At 44.2% G+C, this 22,181-nt stretch overlaps 1 protein-coding gene across 1 annotated transcript in view; it reads left to right on the top strand.

The window, feature by feature from the left end:
* The window catches only part of LOC129695131 (probable E3 ubiquitin-protein ligase HERC3), a 75,972-nt gene that overhangs the window by 31,684 nt on the left and 22,107 nt on the right, over positions 1 to 22,181 (top strand). Inside the window, exons 11-18 of the mRNA XM_055632040.1 lie at positions 810 to 915; positions 2,164 to 2,356; positions 4,602 to 4,759; positions 7,719 to 7,805; positions 9,937 to 10,029; positions 10,133 to 11,611; positions 13,432 to 13,590; positions 17,449 to 17,615. Coding sequence (XP_055488015.1) covers positions 810 to 915; positions 2,164 to 2,356; positions 4,602 to 4,759; positions 7,719 to 7,805; positions 9,937 to 10,029; positions 10,133 to 11,611; positions 13,432 to 13,590; positions 17,449 to 17,615 — 2,442 coding nt within the window. The remainder of the gene's footprint in view (positions 1 to 809; positions 916 to 2,163; positions 2,357 to 4,601; positions 4,760 to 7,718; positions 7,806 to 9,936; positions 10,030 to 10,132; positions 11,612 to 13,431; positions 13,591 to 17,448; positions 17,616 to 22,181) is intronic.

The following is a 22,181-nucleotide window of genomic DNA, read 5'->3' as shown; positions in this document are numbered from 1 at the left end:
GATTTAAATGCCCATTAATTTACAGGAATTAAACATTAAATTCCTTCCATTTGGCCTATAAATTCATGAAAATGAGATTTAAAAATCATGTTATATTGTGAATTCTTGTGTGAATGTTATTTGGGCACTTAGGCTTTTTTAAAATGTTAACCTTTTCTTAAGAAATGGATAGATGTTTAGATCTAGTAATTGAATTTTGGGTAACTAACTATATGCTTTAATTTCAGGTCATCCAAATAAGATTGTTTCATATTTGTTTCAGGATGCTTCAATCTATAATAACTGAAAATTTCATTCAGTTCTCTTAATGTTTCAGAAAGTTATGGGCTTTTGACTGTCCTTGATCACAGCTTTTGTGTTGTCAATGGAAAAGCAATAGGGAACAAGATGCAAATTTCCGAGTATGAAAATGGCCATAACGTTTTTAATACTGAAGATATGAAAGTGAATTAGGTGTCAAATTAAACTTTTTTTGCTTTATCTGATGGGATAAATTGCAGACTTGATTTTTAAATCTCAAAATTTTGTAACATAGCTACATCTATGTTGGTGGTCCACAACAAATCATGGTGATATTATCACTAAGGAACGTGAAGTTCTCAACCATTTCCACATCCGCACCATTGATGCTGATTGGGGCATGTACACCATGCTTCCTGAAGTCATTAACTAGCTCCTTCATCTTGCTGACATTGTGGGAGTGGTTATTGTCCTGTCACAATGTCACTAAGTTCTGAATCATCCCAACCAGAATCTACCCTAAACTACCAACTCTTGTGTAATGTTAATGGTATATTTTCTTCTTACAGTGGGGATGAGCATTTCAAAACAGGCAGAGAAACCTCAGGAGTCGACCTGTCAGCTGCAAGTCTCTGGTTTGAGAAACTGGGAAAACATCCCATACTTTTGCAAGAGGTAATTGTAACGATTGAATCAATCACTCTGCACCTGAAAAGAACAACTCATAGTCCTGCAGCACGGTAACAGGCCTTTATCCCAACCCATCCATAGTAACCAAGATGCTCCAACTCAGCTCATCCCATTTGTCCATGTTTAGTCCATATTCCTCTAAACCTTTCCTATCCATGTTTCTATCCAAATGTCTTTTTAATGTTATTAATGAAGCTGACTTCACTACATCCTCTGGTAACTCGCTCCATATACCCTCCTCCCTCTGTGTGAAAACATTGCCCCTCAGGTTTCAATTAAACCTTTCCAGTCTCATCTTAAACTGATGTCTTCGAGTTCTTGATTCTTGTACCCTGCGCAAAAGTCTGTGCATTCACCCTATCTATTCCCTCATGATTTTATACCCCTTTATAAGATTATCCATCAGCGTTACACACTCCAAGGAATAAAATCCCAGCCTACTCAGCCTTTCCCTATCGCTCAGGCCATCAAGTCCTGGCAAAATCAATTTAAATCTTCTCTGCACTCTTTCCAGCTAATAGCATCTTCCTATTAGCAGGGTGACCAAATTTGAACACAATACTCCAAGTGCAGCCTCACCATTATCTTGCACAACTAATATGACATTCCAACTTATTTTCCCATCTCCAGTTTATTCCCCACTCCACCTCTACTTTCAGTATGAACAAGGGTTCTGACCCAAAACATCACCTTTTCTTTTTCTCTAGAGTTGCTGCATGGCCCGCTGAGTTACACCATCATTTTGTGTCTATCTTCTATAACCAATGTGTGTGTTGGAAGGAACTGCAGATGCTGGTTTAAACCAAAGATAGACACAAAAAAACGGATTAGTTCAGAGGGTCAGACAGCATCTCTAGAGAAAACAAATAAGTGACGTTTCAGGTTGACACCCTTCTTCGGACTGGTGTGAAGAAGTGTCTCGACCCGAAATGTCACCTACTTCTTTTCTCCAGAGATGCTGCCTGACCCACTGAATTACTCCAGCACTTTGTGTCTATTTTCAATTCCCTGACTGATGAAGGCCAATGTGCCAAAAACCTTCTACACTACCCTATCTACCTGTGACACCATTTTCAGTGAACTATATACTTGAGCTTCTCAACTCTTCTGTTCTTTACGGATCAACATCAACTTTTGTATGAATTTTGTAAGAACATTTTCTTGAATCACGTTGCTATATAAATATATATTATTTTTAACGATGATACATTAATCATACTCATTGATTTTTAGGTCACGACCACAGTGGAGGAAATTCTAATTCCCTCCTTGACCAAGTCTCCTGCTGGTGTGGAAGCTCTTCGAGTCTATCTTGTTCTGCCAGAACTCATAGATATCCAGATGGAGGAGAACAACTCAGTGAAACTCGCAGGTCTTCTGAGTGCAGCCATAGTGGCTCTGGAAGAAAGCCAACTGCAGATACTTGGTATGAGCACAAGGAATTCTCCCAACTCGATGTGTGGCCCAGGAAATGTTGATGCGTGGTTATGCCGTATTTGGAGTATTGCATGCAGTTCTGGTCGCCCCATTACAGGAAAGATGTGGAGACTTTGGAGAGGGTGTAGAGGAGGTTTACTAGAATACTGCATGGATTAGGCGGTATTAGCTACAAGGAGAGGTTGGACGGATTGTTTGGCGTCCAAGATTTACGGGGAGAAGGCAGGAGAATGAGGGAAAAACGATCAGCCATGATCGAATGGCGGAGCAGACAGTGGGCAGAATGGCCTTATTTATGGTCTTATGGTTTGCTCTGGAGCATCGGAGGCTGAGGTGAGACTTTAGAGATACAGTGTGGAAACAGGCCCTTCAGCCACCGAGTCCACCCCGACCAACAATCACCCCGTAGACTAGCACTATTGTACACACTAGGGACACTTTACAGACTTACAAACCTGTACGTCTTTGGAGTGTGGGAGGAAACCGGAGCACCGGGAGAAACCCATGAAGAAACCACAGGGAGAACGTACTGTGTAAGCTCCGCAGATACAATGTATAAGCGGGTTTTAATAGGCACATGGATATGCAGGAAATGGAGAGATGGAGATCATGCGCAGGCAGATGAGGTTAGTTTATTTTAGCATCATGTTCGGCACAGACATTGCAGGTTGAAGGGCCTGTTGCTGTGCTGTCCCTTTCTATTTTCTATGCAAGAATAAAATGTGTGGATGCTGGAATTCTGACATTAAACAGAAACAGTGTAGCACTCTCCAGAGGGATTCAGAGAGAATTTTGTGTTTAATGTACCCTAGTCTGGCTTACATGTGAGGCCCAGTTGCCCTCTTCATTGCGGCACAGATAGGAACAGACACAAAGAACATCTCATAGAGCAAGAGATGAATTTCTCCAACATGTCGGGTTATTCATGGCCTCAACAGTACGCATTGAAAAACAACTTCAGATTCAGATTCAATTTTAATTGTCATTGTCAGTGTACAGTACAGAGACAACGAAATGCATTTAGCATCTCCCTGGAAGAGCGACATAGCAAATGATTTGAATAATAATAAAGAATAAATAAAGGCCAAACTTGAGAGAATCCAAAGTGTTTCAAAGATTCGCAGCACCCACAGCATTTTTATATTCTCACGACACAATGGCTACATGTGCATATTACACCTATGGATCAATTGATCTATGTCTGCAGCCTTTCATCTTTGTTTCCCCAATGTTATCCGTTTAGTCTTTATTAGTGTTGGAGGATATGGGGAGAAGGAAGGAGAATGGGGTTAGGAGGGAGAGATAGATCAGCCATGATTGAATGGCGGAGTAGACGTGATGGGCCAAATGGCCTTATTCTATTCCTATCACTTATGTTCTTATGATCCTATTGCCACGTGTACAGAGATACAATGAAAAGCTTGTTCTGCACGCTACCCAACCAAACCATACCTCATGTGTAGGAAGGAACTGCAGATGCTGGTTTAAATCGAAGGTAGACACAAAATGCTGGAGGAACTCAGTGGGTCAGACAGCATCCCTGGAGAGAAGAAATGGCTGACGTTTCGGGTCGAGACCCTTCTTCAGACCATACCTTACATTAGTACAATAGATCCTCTTGTGGAACAGCACACAGAGAGTCGCCCCGTTCTGGCACGATCTCATAACCCCAAGTCACTGAGATGTCCGATCTGCTGTCTGTCTGTCTGTCTGTTATCTTTAACCTCCTGTGTCCTGTTACTGGATAAAACATTCTTCCATTTATCTAACAAATGGATGCCATAAAGGACACCTCTATTTCCCAATTAGTTATTGTCCTCAGCCTGGTTTAAAACTTCCAATGTGTATTTTATGTTTAGTTCACTATGTCGTGGAATCTAACCACCTGATGAATCTATTCATTGCCACTCCTAACATCCTGTTCACTATGTTGGCCTCTTTTCCCATCATGCTACCGCTGTATGTAACCTTTTCAGTTAAACATATTACAAACTATTCATCTTCAATTTTACCTTCTGAGGTGAACTCAGAGCAGCACGGTGGCTCAGCGGTAGAGTTGCTGCATTACAGCGCCAGAGACCCGGGTTCCATCCCGACTACATGCAAACTCTACCCCAACAGCACCCAAGGTCATGATCGAACCCAGATCTCCAGCTCTGTGAGGCAGCAACTCTATTAGCTACTGTGGAGCCCTTGATATGAACCTTACTGACCTGTTCTTTGTTTTTTACCAGAATCGTGGTGGAGTAGCCTCAATGATTTTTTTTTCAACAAACTGGTGAATTTGTACAGAAGTGCATCACACTTCCTTCTTCAGGGGACCTCTAGCAAGCAAGAGACATTTCCTAAAGAACTTCACAGTTGTCTATCTGTTTTGCAGAGGCTTTTTAGGGTAAGTTCAAGCACTGTAAGTGTTTTACTCTCATCTCTATCCATCTCGGGTCCAAAACTTCTAATCACATTGAGAAACCAGATTGCACAGGACAAAATTAGCATCATCATGTAAGAGGTGACACAGTGACACAGCAGTAGAGCTGCTACATCACAGCACCAGAGGCCCAGGTTCGATCCTGACCTCGGGTCTGTCTTTTTGTGGAATTTGTACGTTTTTCCTGTGACCACGTGGGTTTCATCTGGGTGCTCCAGTTTCCTCCACATCCCAAAAATGTGTGGATTTGGAGGTTAATTGGCCTCTGTAAATTATCCCCTACTGTGCATGGAGTGGATGAGAATGTGGCTTAACATAGATCTAGTGTGAATGGGTGATCAATGACTGGTGTGGACTCAGTGGGCGGAAGGGCCTGTTTCCATGCTGTATCTTTGAACTAAACTAAAGTATAGATCCCTTCGATGAAGGGACTTAATGGGTGTGAAAGGCCAAACACGGGCAAATGGAAATGGTGTAGATGAGGCGCTCTCTCTCCCTCTCCCTCGCCCTCTCCCTCTCCCGTTTCCTCTCACATCCCAAAAGCGTGCAGGTTTCTAGGTTAATTGGCTTCTGTAAATTGTCCCTAGTGCGTAGGATAGAACTAGTGCACGGGGTGATCATTGATCGGTGCAGATTCAGTGAGCGGAAGGGCCTGTTTCCACACTGTATCCTTAACTAAACTAGTTTAGACGAAACTAACTAGACTATTTTCATTGATAAGTTCCATTGATTGTGAAGTTGTTTTGGTAAAGATTGTTGAAAGTTAAACCAGGAGACTCATGTCTTACCTTAAAATAGTTTGTTTATTTATTCATGGTGTGAGGACTTCGCTGGGAATGGTGATTTCTACTGTCCATGGCTGGGCCACTGAGTAAAGGAGGCATTAAATCAAACCAATTAGACTAGAGTCATACATATGTCAGGAGGACAGATTCTTCCCCCCCCCCCCCCCCATCCCCCCCCCCCCCCCCCCCCAGAAGGATCTTTACAACAATCCACTAAGATTAGAGCATAGAACACAGAGTGGGACTCTTCAGCCTATAATGTCTGGGCTGAACATGATGCCAAGTTAAACTAATGTCCTCTGCCTGCATGCGATCCATATCTCTCCTTTCCTTGCATATCTATGCGCCTAATTAAAAGCCTCTTCATCACCACTATCGTATCTGCCTCCATCACCACCCCCTGGCAGTGTGTTCCAGGCACCCACCACCCTCTGTGTAAAAAAACTTACCCCACATATCTCCTTTACATTCTGCCCCTCTCACCTTAAAGCTGTGCCCTCTAATCTTTGGCATTACCACCTTGGGGAAAAAAGTTCTGACTGTCTACTCTATCGATGCCTCTCATAACTATATATACTTCTAACAGGTCTCTTAATAGCCTTTGACACTCCAGAGAAAGCAATCCAAATTTGTTCAACCTGTCATTGTAGCAAATACCCTCTAATCCAGGCACCATTCTGGTATACCTCCTCCACACCCTCTTCAAAGCCTCCACATCCTTGCAAACAATGTTCCAAATTCAGCCTCAACGCAGTCCTTCCTATAAAGTAGCAACATGACTTCCTGATGCTTATACACAAAGCCCCAACCAATGAAGGCAACCATGCCATATGCCTGCTTTACCACTCAATCAACCTCTGTTGTAACTTTCAGGGATCTATCACCTTGGACTCCCAAGTTCCCTCTGGACATCAATGCTATAAAGGGTCTTGCAAATCCTCACCTTTGCTCGGATTAAACGCCATCTGCCATTTCTCCGCCTATTTCTGCAGTTGATATATATCCCGCTGTATATTTTGACAGCCTTCATCACCATCTCTGAAACCGGGTCCGCGCCGACCAGCAATCTCCGTGTATTAACACTATCCTACACACATTAGGGACTCTTTTTACATTTACCAAGCCAATTTACCTACATACCTGTACGTCTTTGGGGTGTGGGAGGAAACCGAAGATCTTGGAAAAAACCTAAGCAGAATGTACAAACTCCGTATAGATAGCACCCATAGTCGGGATCGAACCTGGGCCTCCGGCGCGGCAAGCGCTGTAAGGGAGCAATTCTACCGCTGCACCACCGTGCCGCCAAGTTACTTTATTTATTTGAATTGAATTTCCTCATCTACCTAGGTAGGGTTTGAATTTATGTCTTTTGAATCAATGATGCAGAGCTCAGGACTCTAGTCGAATAGATTACTGGAACTTTCAATTCATTAAATGCCACTTAATACAATGGCTATACAACCATTACTGAATAGTCATTGAGTTATGCAGCATTGAAGCAGGCCCTTTGGCCCAAAATACCCATGCCAACCAAGATGCAACACCTACACTCGTCCCACCTGCCCATATTTAGCTCTATTCCTCTAAACCTTTCCTATCCATGTCCAAATGTATTTTAAATGTTTTTATAGTACCTGCCTCAACTACCTCCTCTGGCAGCTCGTTCCATACACCCACCACGCTCTGAGGGAAAACGATATTTCTCAGTTTTTTATTAACTCTTTCCCCTCACCTTAAAACTATCTTCTTATTCTTGATATCCCTCTCCTGGTTCAAAGACGTGCATTTACCCTATCTATTCCCCTCATGATTTTATACACCTCAATAACATCACCCCTCACCCTCCTGTGCTCCAAGTAATAAAGTCCTAGCCTACCCAACCTCTCCCTTTAGCTCAGGCCCTCAAGTCCTGGCAACATCCTCATAAATCTTCTCTGCACCCTTTCCAGCTTGACAACATCTTTCATGCAGCAGGCTGGCCAAAACTCAAAAGGAACTCAAAATGCACCTCTTGATGTCAACATTAGCATGGGATTCACCAAGGGCCTACTGAAGATAATCTAATTGCACGCTTTACAAAAGTTATTTAAAATGTTAATAAAGTACTTTAGTAAGAGTTTTTATTTCTCTGTTCACAGGTCAATTCCACCAGAAAGCCTAAATACCAGGAGAACAAATTCTACATCTGTGCACAAGAAGTTTTTGGTGACACACGTGTCTACTGTGTGAGTTCAGAAAACTGATGCCCAATATTTATTCCTACATATCGGCGTTTCTAGGAGTGGATTCCTGTATATTGGCAAGACCAAGCACAGATTGGGCGATCGTTTCACTGAACACCTACGCTCAGTCCGCCTTGGCCTTTGTGATCTCCCGGTTGCCAAACACTTTAACTCCCCCTCCCATTCCCACACTGACCTTTCTGTTCTGGACCGCCTCCATTGTCAGAACGAGGCTGAACGCAAATTGGAGGAACAGCACTTCATGTTTTGCTTGGGAAGCTTACAACCCAGCGGTATGAGTCTGATTTCTCTAATTTCAGGTAACCCTTGCATTCCCTCTCTCTTCCCTCCCCCCCCCCCCCCCCCCCCCCCCCTCCTTCCCACCCTAGTCTTCCTACTAGTTTCAGTTTCACCGTCAGCCTGCTTAATTTCACCATTCATATCCCCTCATCACCTTTTCCACAGCCAACAATGGACCATTGTGGGCTCCACCTTTCCTTGATCATCAATGCTGGCTTTGATTTGTTCGTTTAATACTTTTCATCAATTTGTTTTTTGTACCTTTTCATATCTCTAGTTTCCCTCTCCCCTGGGTCTCAGTCTGAAGAAGGGTCTCAATCCGAAACGTCACCAATTCCTTTTCTCCAGAGATGCTGCCTGACCCGTTGGGTTACTCCAGCATTTTGTTTGTGTGTTTGGTGTAAACCAGCATCTGCAGTTCCTTCCTACACACTTTATTTCAGATCTCTTCAATACAGCACTTTGAACAAGTTATAAATATTGTTAAAGCGAAAAGAACGTACAAATTTACTTGAGGAACTCAGTGGGGCAGACAGTGTATATGGAGGGAGACATAAGGAACTGCAGATGCTGGAATCTTGAATAAAAAAAACAAAGTGCTGGAGGAGCTCAGCACGTCACCACCCCTTCCCCTCCCTATCCCTACCAGTTATGTCCTCTCAACTCTATCAATCAAGAAAGGTCCTGATCCAAAACATCATCTATGCAATAAAAATATACTGTAAATGCTGGTTTATGCCAAAGATAGACACAAAGTACTGGAGTAACTCAGTGAGAGGCAGCACCTCTGGAGAAAATTGATATGTGACATTTTTTGACTGGAAGCAAGTAAAGACCAGGACAAATCAACCCCGGCAACAGATGACCTCAGGCAGGGTGGTTCCCTGATAGGCTGATTGTTGGCTAGAGATGGTGTGATCGCAAAAGGGATACATCGTTGAGAAGTGTGGAACTGGTTAACTGAGTATGTGGGGGTAGGTGGGGAGGAGAGGGGCAAGGCAGTGGTGGAGTGTTTGTAGAAATTACCTAAAATATTGAGAATTCAACATTCATACCATTAGGTTGTAAGCTGCCCAAGCTAAATGTGTGGAGCTGTTCCCCCAATTTAAGTGTGAACTGTCTTGGGCAATGGAGGTGGCCCTGGACAGAAAGGTCAATGTGGGAATGGGAAGGGGAGCTCAAATATTTGGCAACTGGGAGGGAGCTGATGCGGGAGCTGAACGCCTCGACGTGGAGGGCCGAACGCCGCTGGCTGCGGGACTCAAGACCGTCCCGTCAACGTGGGAGTTCGAGGCCCCCGACTAAGTAAGAACAACAAGAGAAGGACTTGGAACTTTATTTTCGCCTTCTATCACAGTGAGGAATGTGTAGGAGTCACTGTGCTGGATGTTTATGTTAAAATGTGTTTTCTGAGTCTGTTGCTTTTTTAAATTGTATGACTGACCTGGCCAGTGAATTTCACTACACCAATTGGTGTATGTGACAATAAATTAACTTATGAACTTAAGATCCAGTGCTTCTTAAACAATTTCAGTATCATTCACCCTTGAGTCTTTATCACTAAATTTCATCCGCCCTTGAATATATTTTCTTATGTTATTTGGTAATTTTCATCTGATTCTCCCTTGTGTATAATATCTGAATAAATTAAATCATTCACCCTCCTTTCACCCCTCTAGTTTAATTCACCCCAAAATAATGTCATTCATCCTTGGGTGAACCATTCACCAGTTTAAGATGCACTGGTATAAACGATGACAGTCAAATACAGAATGTTACAAATACTAACGAAAAAGTACAAATCTCAATTGTTAATTTCCTTTTATTTTCACAGAAAGCATTGCTAGAACTAATTCCCTACCCTTGTATTTTTAATATGGAAACCAAAATTGAGATTTTCAAGACAATCTGTCAGCTGAGTATTTGTGTAAGTCTTATTCTATCGATCTGGTTTACAGTACAGGTATAATTAAAGGTTTTTCATTAGATTGTTCAGAAAAAAAAATCTAATGTTGTTTTATTTTTTGCAGAATAAGAATATCACTGATTACAGTATAATATTGGGCAATATTAACAGCACTAATGCATCTGCTAGGATTATCAATGTATCTACTGGTTTAGAAATGGATGCATGTACTGAAAACATTGTTGCTTCTGTTGGATATACTGTTACATCCACTGGGATCATTGAGGCTTTTGCTGGAGATACTGTTACATCTACTGGGATCGTTGAAGCATCAGCTGAAGATACTGATACATCTACTGGAATCATAGAAGTCTCAAATGAGAACACAGAAATACCTACAAGGGACATTGAAGCCTCAACTGGGAACCCTAATGCATCTGCTGGGATCATAGATCTCTCAGCTGGAAACACTGATGCATCTAATAGTATTCTTGATGCTTCCAGCGCAAACATTGAAGTCTCTATGCAGAACAGTACATTCACAGAGATTGATCATAGTTTGGAATTTGATATTTCTACCAGTGTAACTGACGAACCTATCGGGATTGTTGATGCCCCACAGAGGAACACTGATGGCCCTACTCAGATCAATGATGTCTTGACTGCAAGCACTGAGACATCCACTGAGAACACTGAGATATCTACTGGGATGATTGAAATCTCAGCTGGAGATAATGGGAGCACTGAAACATCAACTGGGAACACTGAGCCATGTGCCAGGATGAATGATGTACCAAGTGGGAACTCCGAAACAGCTACTGAGATACCTACTGGGATCAGTGATTCACTTACTGAGATCATTGAAACCTCAGCTGGAGATAATGGGAGCACTGAAACATTGACTGGGAACACTGAGGCATCTACTGGGATGATTGAGATTTCTACACGGAACCCAGAACCATTGACCGAAATCATGGATACATCTGCCAGGACTGTTGAGACGTCTACTGGTAACACTAATGACTCGAATAGGATCGTTCCTGCCCCTGCACTAAGCCTTGAGTTATCTGGTGAGATCGACATGAACTCCAATGTGAACGATTTTGAATATGATTCGACTGATGAAGTGGACCTTCGGGAGGGTGACGATGAATATGACTGTTTTGGAGATGATGAGGATGATGAGGATGATGACGATGATGAGGATGATGAGGATGATGACAATGAATATGACTATTTTGGAGATGAAGACTATGATGAGGATGATGAGGATGATGACGATGATGAGGATGATGAGGATGATGACGATGAATATGACTATTTTGGATATGATGATGATGATGATAATGATGATGACGATGATAATGATGATGAGGATGATGAGGATGATGATGATGATAATGATGATGAGGATGATGACGATGATGACGATGATGATGATGACGACGAAATGGAATTGACAATTCCTTATATGATGTTAAATTGTAGCAGCGATTTTCTACTTATCAACAGAACAGAGATCCTTCAAAACACATTGACACAACTACGATCCTATCAGCCAACTGCATTGCGTAGCTATTTTCGGGTAAAATATGCATTTTTTTCATAAAAATCACATTTTTATTTTTGTTTTCTGGGAGCTTGGTGTGTGTAAATCGATCTCTCTCCTGCTTACATAACAACTGACTTTACTTAAAAATAAGTTTAAGATTCCCTACGGTACTAATAAAATAAAAGGAGGTTTACAAGAATGATCCTAGGAATAATCTGGTTAACATATGATAAGCGTTTGACGGCACTGGCCCATATCTGCTGGAGTTTAAGAAGTATGAGGGGGGACCTCATTGAAACTTATCTAACTGTGAAAGGCCTGGACAGAGTGGATGTGGAGAGAATGTTTCCACTAGTGGGAGAGTCTAGGACCAGAGGGCACAGCCTCAGAATAAAAGGACGTACCTTTAGAAAGGAGATGAGGAGGAATTTCTTTAGCCAGAGGATGGTGAATCTGTGGAACTCATTGCCACAGACAATTGTGGAGGTCAAGTCAATGCATATGTTTAAGGCAAAGATTGACAGATTCTTGATTAGTAAGGGTGTCACAGGTTATGGGGAGAAGGCAGGAGGATGGGGTTGAGAAAGAAAGATAGATCAGCCATGATTGAATGGCAGAGTAGACATGATGGGCCAAATGGCCCAATTCTGCCCCAAGAACATATGAAAGGGAATCACCTCCTTGGGGAAGAAATGAATCTGTATCTGTAATTCATATTGCTTGAGGATCTTTCTGTATTTCATGTGGGTCTAGTGTAGATGGGACATGTTGGTCAATGTGGTCAAGTTCGGCTGAAGGGCCTGTTTCGATGATGTATGGCTATGTAAAGACATGTTGGTATTGGCTTATTATTGTTGTGTGTACCAAAGTGAAAATCTTTTATCTGCGTGCTACCCATTCAAATCAGATATACCATACACGAGGACAAGTACAGCAGGTACTACAAATAGAAAAATACCAGAATGCAAAATATAGTTTTACGGCGTCATAGTATTACAGTTTAGACTTTATCAATACTGCATGGAAACAGGCCCTTCAGCCCACTCTGCCCACACTGTCCAGCAATCATCCCGTACACTAACATACACACAGAGACAATTTTACAACTTATCAAAGCCAATTAACCTGCAAACTTCTACGTCTTTGGAGTGTGAGAGGAAATCGAAGCACCCGGAGAAAACCCATGTGGTCACAGGGTGAACGTACAAACTCCGTACAGCCAGCATCTATAGTCAGAATCGAACCTGGGCCTCAGGTGCTGCGAGGCAGCAACTCTACCACTGCACGTCTGTTTTGCCCCCCTACATTGAAAAGTTACAGGAAAAAAGTATAGTGACCACTAGGAGGTAGGTTGGAAGATCATGTCTACCCCTTAACTAATCGGAGAACCATTTAGGAATCTGATAACAGAGGGGAAGAAGCTGTTCCTGAGTCTAGCGGTGTTTGCTTTCATGTTCCTGTGTCTTCTGCCCGACAGGAGTGGGAAGAAGAGTGAAAGACCCGCTGAAGAATGTCCTTCAATGCATTGATTATGGTGGCTGCTTTCCCAAGACAGTTCTAACCATCTGCTAAACAAAACCTCCTCTCGCCTATGTCCACCTGTTCTCCAGAGACCCATGTTCCCCAGAGATGTTGCCTGGCCTGCGGAGTTATTCCAGCACTTTGTGTCTTTTGTGTATGAACCAGCACCTGCAGTTGTTTCTTTCTACTCTCTATCTCTTTATGCAGCTGAGGGTCAGATATTGTTTGATAACCATCAGAGGTCTTTTATTAAATACACAGTGGTTGTGTAAAGGGTTTAAGAGAAGACAATAGAGAAGCTGCAAATCTGAAACAAAATAAGGTTATTTTAAATTTAACTCTGTTCCCATTCATTCCAACCTTCTCAGGTCACATTTATAGGTGAGAAAGCCATTGACGAAGGTGGAGTTTCACGGGAGTTCTTCTCTGTTATTGCCACGGAATTTTGCAGTCGACCAAAGATCCTCAAGCAATACGATGAATCCAGACTTGTTTGGTTCCCGGAATGGGTAAGGGAATCAGAATGGTAGACATGTCCTGTTTCCCTCTGAACCTTTCCTATGCACGTACCTGGCCAAATGCCTTTCAAATATTGTTACTGTACCTGCCTCAACTACCTCCTCTGGCAGCTCGTTCTATATACATACCACCCTCTGCTGCCCCTCAGATTCATATTAAAGCTGGTCCTATTTGCCTGCATTTGGCCCAAAGTTTAAGGGAGATATGTGGGGTGATTTTAATGCACACAGGGTGGTGAGAGCATGGAACGTGCTGCAGAGGTGGTAATTGGAGCAGATACGTTAGTGGCATTTAAAAGACCTTTGGATGGATACATGGATATGAAGAGAATGGAGAATGGGTTATGATCTAACAGAGGTGTATAAAATCATAAATAGATTGAGTAGGCGCACTGAGACTCTTACCCAGAGTAGGGGGACTGAGAACCAGATGACATCAGTTTAAGGCGAGGGAGGTTAGATTTAATAGGAATCTGAGGGGTAGCTTTTTCACACAAAGGGTGGTGGGTGTATGTCGAGCTGACGGAGGAGGTAGTTGAGGCAAGCACTATCGCAATGTTTAAGAAACATTTAGACAGGTACATGGATAGGACAGTTTAGAGGGATTTAGGACAAACACTGGCAGGTGGGACTTGCGTAGATGGGACATGTTGGTTGCTGTGGGCAAGTAGTGCTGAAGGGCCTGTTTCCTCGCTGTGTGACTCTGTGGAGGGAGATAATGTTTGGCACGGGCATTGTGGGCTGAAAGGCCTGTTCTTGTGCTGTAGTGTTCTATGTTCTAATCCCACTCGCCAGTTCCAGATATGAACTCGCTAGTTTCAAGTGCCCAGTTGCCCAGCCAAGCTGTGATATATTCTGATAGTTCAGTTTAGTTTCCTTTAATTTAGCTTAGCTTATTGTCACGTGTACTGACATACAATGAAAAACTTTTTTGTTGCAATCTAGCTGTCCTCAGAGTATAGATACAGGATAAAGGAAATAAGTTTTAGTGTGAGATAAAATCCAGTAAAGGCCAATTACAGATAGTCAAAAGTCTCCAATGAGGTAGATGGTAGTCAGGACCAAGTAGGAAGATTTTCACAATGCATCCATAGAAATTAACGAGTCATTGGAGACGTGTCAAACTTCCTTATGTCTTCTGAGGATGTTTCTTGGTTTCTTGGTTTCCTGGTCCTCCAAAATATTCCAAATGGAATTTAAACTGGAGGTGGGTGTGCTCTCTAGGCCATAATATCAATGTGGTTGGAACAGGTCAAATTGTTGGTGACGTTTCCATCTTGGAACTAGAAGCTCTCGACCATTTCCACTTCGCCACCTTTCATGCAGACTGATGCCTGTACTCCTCCCCGCTTCATAACTTCATCAGTTCTAGGGACAGACTTAGACAATTCAGCCCATGAAGTCCACACTGCCATTCAATCACTGCTGATCTATCTTTCCCTCTCAACCCCATTCTCCTGCCTTTGCCCCATAACCCGGACACCCGTACTATTCAGAATCTGTCAATCCCCACCTTAAGAATACTTGTTAGCTTGGCCTCCATAGCCGTGTCTGGCAATGAATTCCACAGATTCACCAACCACTGACCAAAGAAATTCCGCCTCATCACCTTTCTACAGGATACAAGATACAAGATACATTTAATTGTCATTTGGACCCCTTGAGGTCCAAACGAAATGCCGTTTCTGCAGCCATACATTACAAACACATAGACGCAAGACACAACATAATTTACATAAACATCCATCACATCGCTGTGATGGAAGGCCTAATAAACTTATCTCTCGACTGCACTCTCCCCCGCCCGATGTCAGAGTCAAAGTCAAAGCCCCCGGCTGGCGATGGCGATTGTCCCACGGCCATTAAAGCCACGCCGGGTGGTGCAAGGTCGCACACCGGGTCTTGCTGTTAGAGCCCCCGGCGTGCGCTCGCAGAGTCCCGCGGCCATTCCAAGCCGCGCGGGGCAGTGATGTTAGGCCCCGCTCCAGGAGCTCTTCAACCCCGCAACTCGGGCGGGGGAAGTCGCCGTTGCGAGAGCCCTGAAAAGCGGTCTCCCTCCAGGGATCCGCGGGCTCCCAGTGCCGCCGTCCACAGACCTGCCGTTGGAGCCTCCGACTCTCCGGTAGCAGCAGCAGCAGCAGCAGCAGCAGCGCTCCTCCACCGCTCCACCCGCTCCGGACTCGGCCAGCCCCGCGACGGCGACGGTGAGTCGTAGCACCAGAGTCCCCGGCTTCTTCCTGTTGGAGGCCGCTCCTCGTTGCGGCCCCAACGACAACGGAAACCCGACGAGAAAAGGTCGGGTCTCCAGTGCAGGGAGAGATTTAAAAAAAGTTTTCCCCCCCCCCCCTCCCACCCCACCCCCACCCCCACACACACACACCCCAACAAAAAATAACAAAAACTACATTTAACACACAGACAGAAAATAATAAAACGCGGACAGACTGCAGAGGCCGCTGCTGACCAGAGTCGCGCCTAAAGGTATATCCTTTTATTCTGAGGCTATGGCCTCTGGTTCTAGACACTCCCACTAGTGGAATCATCCTCTCTACATTCACTCTATCCAGGTCTTTCGCTATTCGGGCAGTTTCAATGATCATTCTTCTAAACTCCAGTGAGTAGAGACCCAGTGCAAACACTCATCATATGTTAACACAATCATTCTTGGATCATTCTCGTAAACCTCCTTTGGACCCACTCCAATGCCAGCACATCCATCCTCAGAAATGTGGCACAAAACTGCTCACAATACCACAGATGCAATCTGACAAGTGCCTTATAAAGCCTCAGCATTATATACAATACAATACAATACAATACGGTTTTATTCGTCACATTGCACATAAAGTGCAAGTGAAATGAATTTGTCAGCAGCGGTACATGATAAAGAACACACACTACACAATAAAAATTTAACACAAACATCCACCACAGCATTCATCACTGTGGTGGAAGGCACAAAATTTGGCCAGTCCTCCTCCATTTTCCCCCGTGGTCAGGACCTCAAAACCTCCAGATGTGCAGACAGGTAAAAGTCCAGGTAAGTCCAGAGTCGGCACTTCCCCACCGGAGACCGCGGCTTTAGGCAGGTGTAGGCCGCAGGCCGCCAGTTGAGATTTAATGTTCCCACCACGCCGCAGCCAGAAGCACCGCAGATATATCTCCCCGGTGGTCGAAGCTCCCCTCCAGGGGTGATGGTAAGTACATGCTGCGCCCGCGGTAGAAGTTGACCGCGGGCCGGCATTCAGAGCTTCTTCTTCCCTCCGGGTCCCCCACGAGGGATTCCGGGCTGCGAACGGCGCTCCGGCTGGAGCTCTGCACACCGCGGCTTCAGGCTGCCGGCTGCTGCGGGCCAGCGAAACGGAGCTCTCCCCTCCGGCGAGCCCTAGTGAGGGCTCGCCCCTCCACGCCGAGAGTCCACCTGCCCCATCTTTGTAGTCTAAGAATAAATGTAATTTTCCTTCAGAGTCACGTGAGTGACTACGTGAAGACCCCGCCAGCACGCAGCAGACTGGATCCACCAAGGTGCAGAACAGAAGGCCACAGGAGATCCTTCTTCCCTGTGGCTATCAAACTGTACATCTCCTCCCCCTTCTGTCGTGGTGTAGACCGGGACTGAGACTGACCCCCCCACCTCCCCAATCTTTGCACATCCCCAAAGCCTTACCACACATCACTTTAATTTCATGTTTCATGTATTTTGTGTTTTTTATGACACTTGCCAAATTAATTTCCCTCCTTGGATAAATAAAGTTCTATTGTATCGTATCGTATGACTATGATCAGTGACACCAAGACAAGTAATGAGTGCTGATGAATGGGTTACATTGTTCACATTTAAACACACAGGAGCCAGAAATCAATGATGTATTTCGCCTGCTGGGCATTATCTGCTGGCTGGCCCTGTACCATGGTCATGTGGCGGACTTCCACTTCCCATTGGCCCTCTACAAGAAGCTGCTAAATGAACAACCTACTCTCGATGACCTGAAGGAACTCTCCCCAACAGTCGGCCGGTAAGTCATGCTCATAAGTTCATGTCAGAGGAGCAGAATTAGGTCATTTGTCCCATCAAGTCTACTCAGCCATTCAATAATGGCTGATCTATCTTTCCGTCTCAACCCCATTCTTCTGCTTCCTCCCCATAACCCCTGACACTCTTACTAATCAAGAACCTATCAATCTCTACCTTAAAAATATCCAATGACTTGGCCTCCACAGCTGTCTGTGGCAATGAATTCCACAGATTCACCAACCTCTGACTAAAGAAATTCCTCCTCCTTTCTTAAGGTCTGTCTTTTTATTCTGAGGCTAAGGCCTCTGGTCCTAAATGTTCCCACTAGTGGAAACATCCTTATCACATCCACTCTATCCAGGCCTTTCACTATTCGGTAAGTTTTAATGAGGTCACCTCTCATCCTTCTAAACTCAGTCTCAGATGCTTCGTTAACTCTGGTTGAGAGCCATGGAGCTGGGCTATTAACCTTCATTGGTCTCATTTGATCAATCCAACGGAGTCATCAGAACGGAGACACAAGAAACTGGAAACAGATGCTAGAATCTTTACCAAAACACCAAGTGCTGGAGGAACTCGGTTATTCAGCCAGCATCTGAGAAGGGAATTAAAGGCCAGATGATGTTTCGGGTCGGGACCCTTCCTCAGGCTGATTGGAGCAGGCGGGAAAAGTGGTGGGAAAGGACAAAGCTTGGATACAGATGAGGGGGGTGATTTGATTGGCAGATGGGTGGAGTAAGCGACAAAGGCTACACGTGACAAGGAGACAAGAAGATGTCAGATAAGGAGAGGAGAGGAGAGGAGGAGTGAAATGAAAAGCCGGATGGTGGAATATGGGGTGAAAGGGGATAGGGTGGAAAAAGATGGGGGACAAAAGGGAGATGGGGGACTCGGAGATTGGAGGAGGAGAAAGGAACAGGGTGACTGGAGGTGGGAAAAATATGCGTCACAGGTGGGTGGCAAGGGAAAGAGAAGGTGGAGGAGTAAGAGGTGGGGATGCAAGAGTTACTTGAAGTTAGAGAAATCAATATTCTCTATGATTAGAATGGTGGCCGATTAGGAAAGGGGGAAGATGCAACGAGACCTGGGTGTCATGGTACACCAGTCATTAAAAGTAGGCATGCAGGTGCAGCAGGCAGTGAAGAAGGCGAATGGTATGTTAGCATTCATAGCAAAAGGATTCGAGTATAGGAGCAGGGAGGTTCTACTGCAGTTGTACAGGGTCTCGGTGAGACCACACCTGGAGTATTGCGTACAGTTTTGGTCTCCTAATCTGAGGAAAGACATTCTTGCCATAGAGGGAGTACAGAGAAGGTTCACCAGATTGATTCCTGGGATGTCAGAACTTTCATATGAAGAAAGACTGGATAGACTCGGTTTGTACTCGCTAGAATTTAGAAGATTGAGGGGGGATCTTATAGAAACTTACAAAATTCTTAAGGGGTTGGACAGGCTAGATGCAGGAAGATTGTTCCCGATGTTGGGGAAGTCCAGAACAAGGGGTCACAGTTTAAGGATAAGGGGGAAATCTTTTAGGTCCGAGATGAGGAAAACTTTTCTCATACAGAGAGTGGTGAATCTCTGGAATTCGCTGCCGCAGAAGGTAATTGAGGCCAGTTCATTGGCTATATTTAAGAGGGAGTTAGATGTGGCCCTTGCGGCTAAAGGGATCAGGGGGTATGGAGAGAAGGCAGGTACAGGATACTGAGTTGGATGATCAGCCATGATCATATTGAATGGCGGTGCAGGCTCGAAGGGCCTACTCCTGCACCTATTTTCTATGTTTCTATGTTTCTAATATTCATACCACTGAGTTGTAAGCTGCCCAAGTAAGATATGAGGTGCTGTAATTCCAATTAACGCTGGGCCTCGCTCTGACAATGGAGGAGGCCCAGGACAGAAAGGTCAGTGTGGGAATGGGAGGGGGAGTTAAAGTGTTTAGCAACTGGGAGATCACGTAGGCCTAGGCGGACTGAGCGGAGATGTTCAATGAAACGATTGCCGAGCCTGCGCTTAGTCTCATTGAAATATGGAAGTCCACACCTGGAACCGCTGACACAGTAGATGAGGTTGGAGGAGGAGCAAGTGAACCTCTGCTTCACCTGAAATGTCTGTTTGGGTCCTTGGATGAAGTCGACGGGGGAGGTAAAGGGACAGGTGCTGCATCTCCTGCAGTTGCAGGGGAACGTACCTGGGGAGGGGGTGGTTTGGGTTGGAAATGATGAGTTAAGCAAGGAATTGCGAAGGGAACGGTCTCTACAGAAAGTGGAAAGGGGTGGAGATGGGAAGATGTGGCTGGTGGTGGGATCCTGTTGGAGGTGGAGAAAATGTTGGATGATTTTGTGCTGTATGTGACGGCTGATGGGGTGAAAGATGAGGACTAGGGGGGCTGTTGCATCTGGAGGGAAGGGGAGCAAGAGCGGACCTGTGGGATACTGGGGAGACCTTAGTGAGGGCCTCATCTATGATGTGTGGAAGTCCCAAAAGCCGTGAATACATTAAAACAAGCTGCCAGTTGGTATGTTATTTAACATATTCATTTTCACTACCTTTGAACTCCACTCCATGCGGTTTCAGGAGACGATAGCTATTATCGACTATTTAACATACTCACTGTTATTTCTCCTCCAATACACACAGACGCCATTAACACATTTGTTATTACTACCTTTGAATTCCACTGCGTGCAAAATTCAGAGGACACCAGCTCGTATCAATTGTCAATATATTCATTGTCCTTACCTTGACACATACAGCACACAGATGCCACCAGCTAGTATCTGCTATTAAACACATTTACTTCCTTATCTGTGTACCCAATTAAGCCAAGCCCCAAACAGTCGCAATCCAGTGTCAAATTATTAACACTGGATTGTTAATAATTATTAACACTATAAAATTATTAATTATTAAGTAAGCTTACCTTTGTATCTTGTTGCAAGTGAAACCGAGAAGTCGCGACTCTTGTACAATGTAAAAGTAAACCACAAATCCTGTAATTAACACCAATCTACCTCACATCTGTACTTCCTCAGTTGGTATCTTTTTTGATGTAGACATTTCTTGCTGTACTGACTTAACTTTGGAGTTGTGATCACAATCTTTGACTGAGACACTTCTCCCCTTGGGCAAGTAAAACCCACTGCTGATGGTTACTCTAATAATAATAATAATAATAATAATAATAATAATAGTAATATCTTTTATGTCATTGCATATAAGCTAGGTATGTTACAATACTTGCCTTCAGCGGTGCTGCAATTCTGCCACTGGCCGTGTGCGCGATTTTGGCGCGTTTGAGGGGGGGGGGCGGGATTAAAATGCATTTTTTTTTCGACCTGGTCCTGAATTATATTTTGTTGGAGTGCAAGATGTTGCTAAAGAATCGTTCCGAAGGCCGCTCTGTGTGTTTTTAAAAAATATTCGCCCGACAAGTTGGAGTGATTTTAAAATCAGCTTCTGAAGCCGTCAATGCCGACAACGGGGCCGGATTTTATGTAGGGGACAGGTAAAAGAAAGTAGTTTATTTTTATGTATAAAAGTGTTTCTTAAGATGTATTTAATAGTAAGATTAAACGAGTACTTACCAGTACGAAGTTTGATCTGTATTTTATGAGGAGTTACGATGAGGGATTACGTGAAGAACCCACCCAGCGCGCAGGCGCGGCATACTTCCAAGCAGCGGTGTGGAATCACAGATAGACACTAGTTGAAGTAAAGATAGTGAAGACCAACGAGACATTAGTCCGAATTTGATCTATATAATGAGGGTGGGGAGCGGAGGGCACGTAATCCCTCATCGTAACTCCTCATAAAATACAGATCAAACTTCGTACTGGTAAGTACTCGTTTAATCTTACTATTTTACTTCGGAGTCACGTGAGTGACTACGTGAAGACTTCAAAGGTCTGTGATTTCAAACCGTGTAACAGTTATATCACTCACTGCCGAAAGATCATCGAGGGAGGAAGTGGTAGCTAGAGACCAACAAGTTTGTTTAGTTATAAAAGAAATATTTATTAACTATAACAAAAACCAAAATAGCTCCCATGGGCTTTAAATCATAACTTTGCGGTTTTTAAAACGGTATCCGCAAAGACGTCCTGTTCCATCAGCGGTTTGTTGTAAAATCGTTGGAATGTCGATTCCCTTGACCATCCCGCTGCTCTGAGGATGTGGTCGAGGGGAACCTGCATCCTATCCGCCGCTGAGGTGGACGCTGCCCTGGTTGAATGGGATTTAAAAACATTTGTGTTAATCCCTGCCATGCTGAGGACCTGTTTCAACCATCTGGATAATGTTTGGCTGGTTACCCGTCCAAAAGGCTTTCTGTGGCTAACCCATAAGGCTTTCTCTCTCCCTCTTAGCGTTTGGGTTGTGTCTAGATAATGATGAAGGTGGGTCACCACACACAGCCTAGGTTCTGGAGGGTAAGCCCGGAAGATCAACGGGGAGTTTGATGTACCTGGTCTACTTTGTTTTACCAACCCCGGCATGGTGAAAGTAATGGTATCTGGGGTGGTCACCATGTAGTTCAGATTAAGCTGATGGAGCGACTGAACCCTTT

This window comes from Leucoraja erinacea, chromosome 1 (genome assembly GCF_028641065.1).
Source record: "Leucoraja erinacea ecotype New England chromosome 1, Leri_hhj_1, whole genome shotgun sequence".
Classification (NCBI taxonomy): Eukaryota; Metazoa; Chordata; class Chondrichthyes; order Rajiformes; family Rajidae; genus Leucoraja; species Leucoraja erinaceus.
The sequence above is the reverse complement of the archived record's forward strand: the minus strand, read 5'-3'. Positions and strand labels throughout refer to the sequence as shown.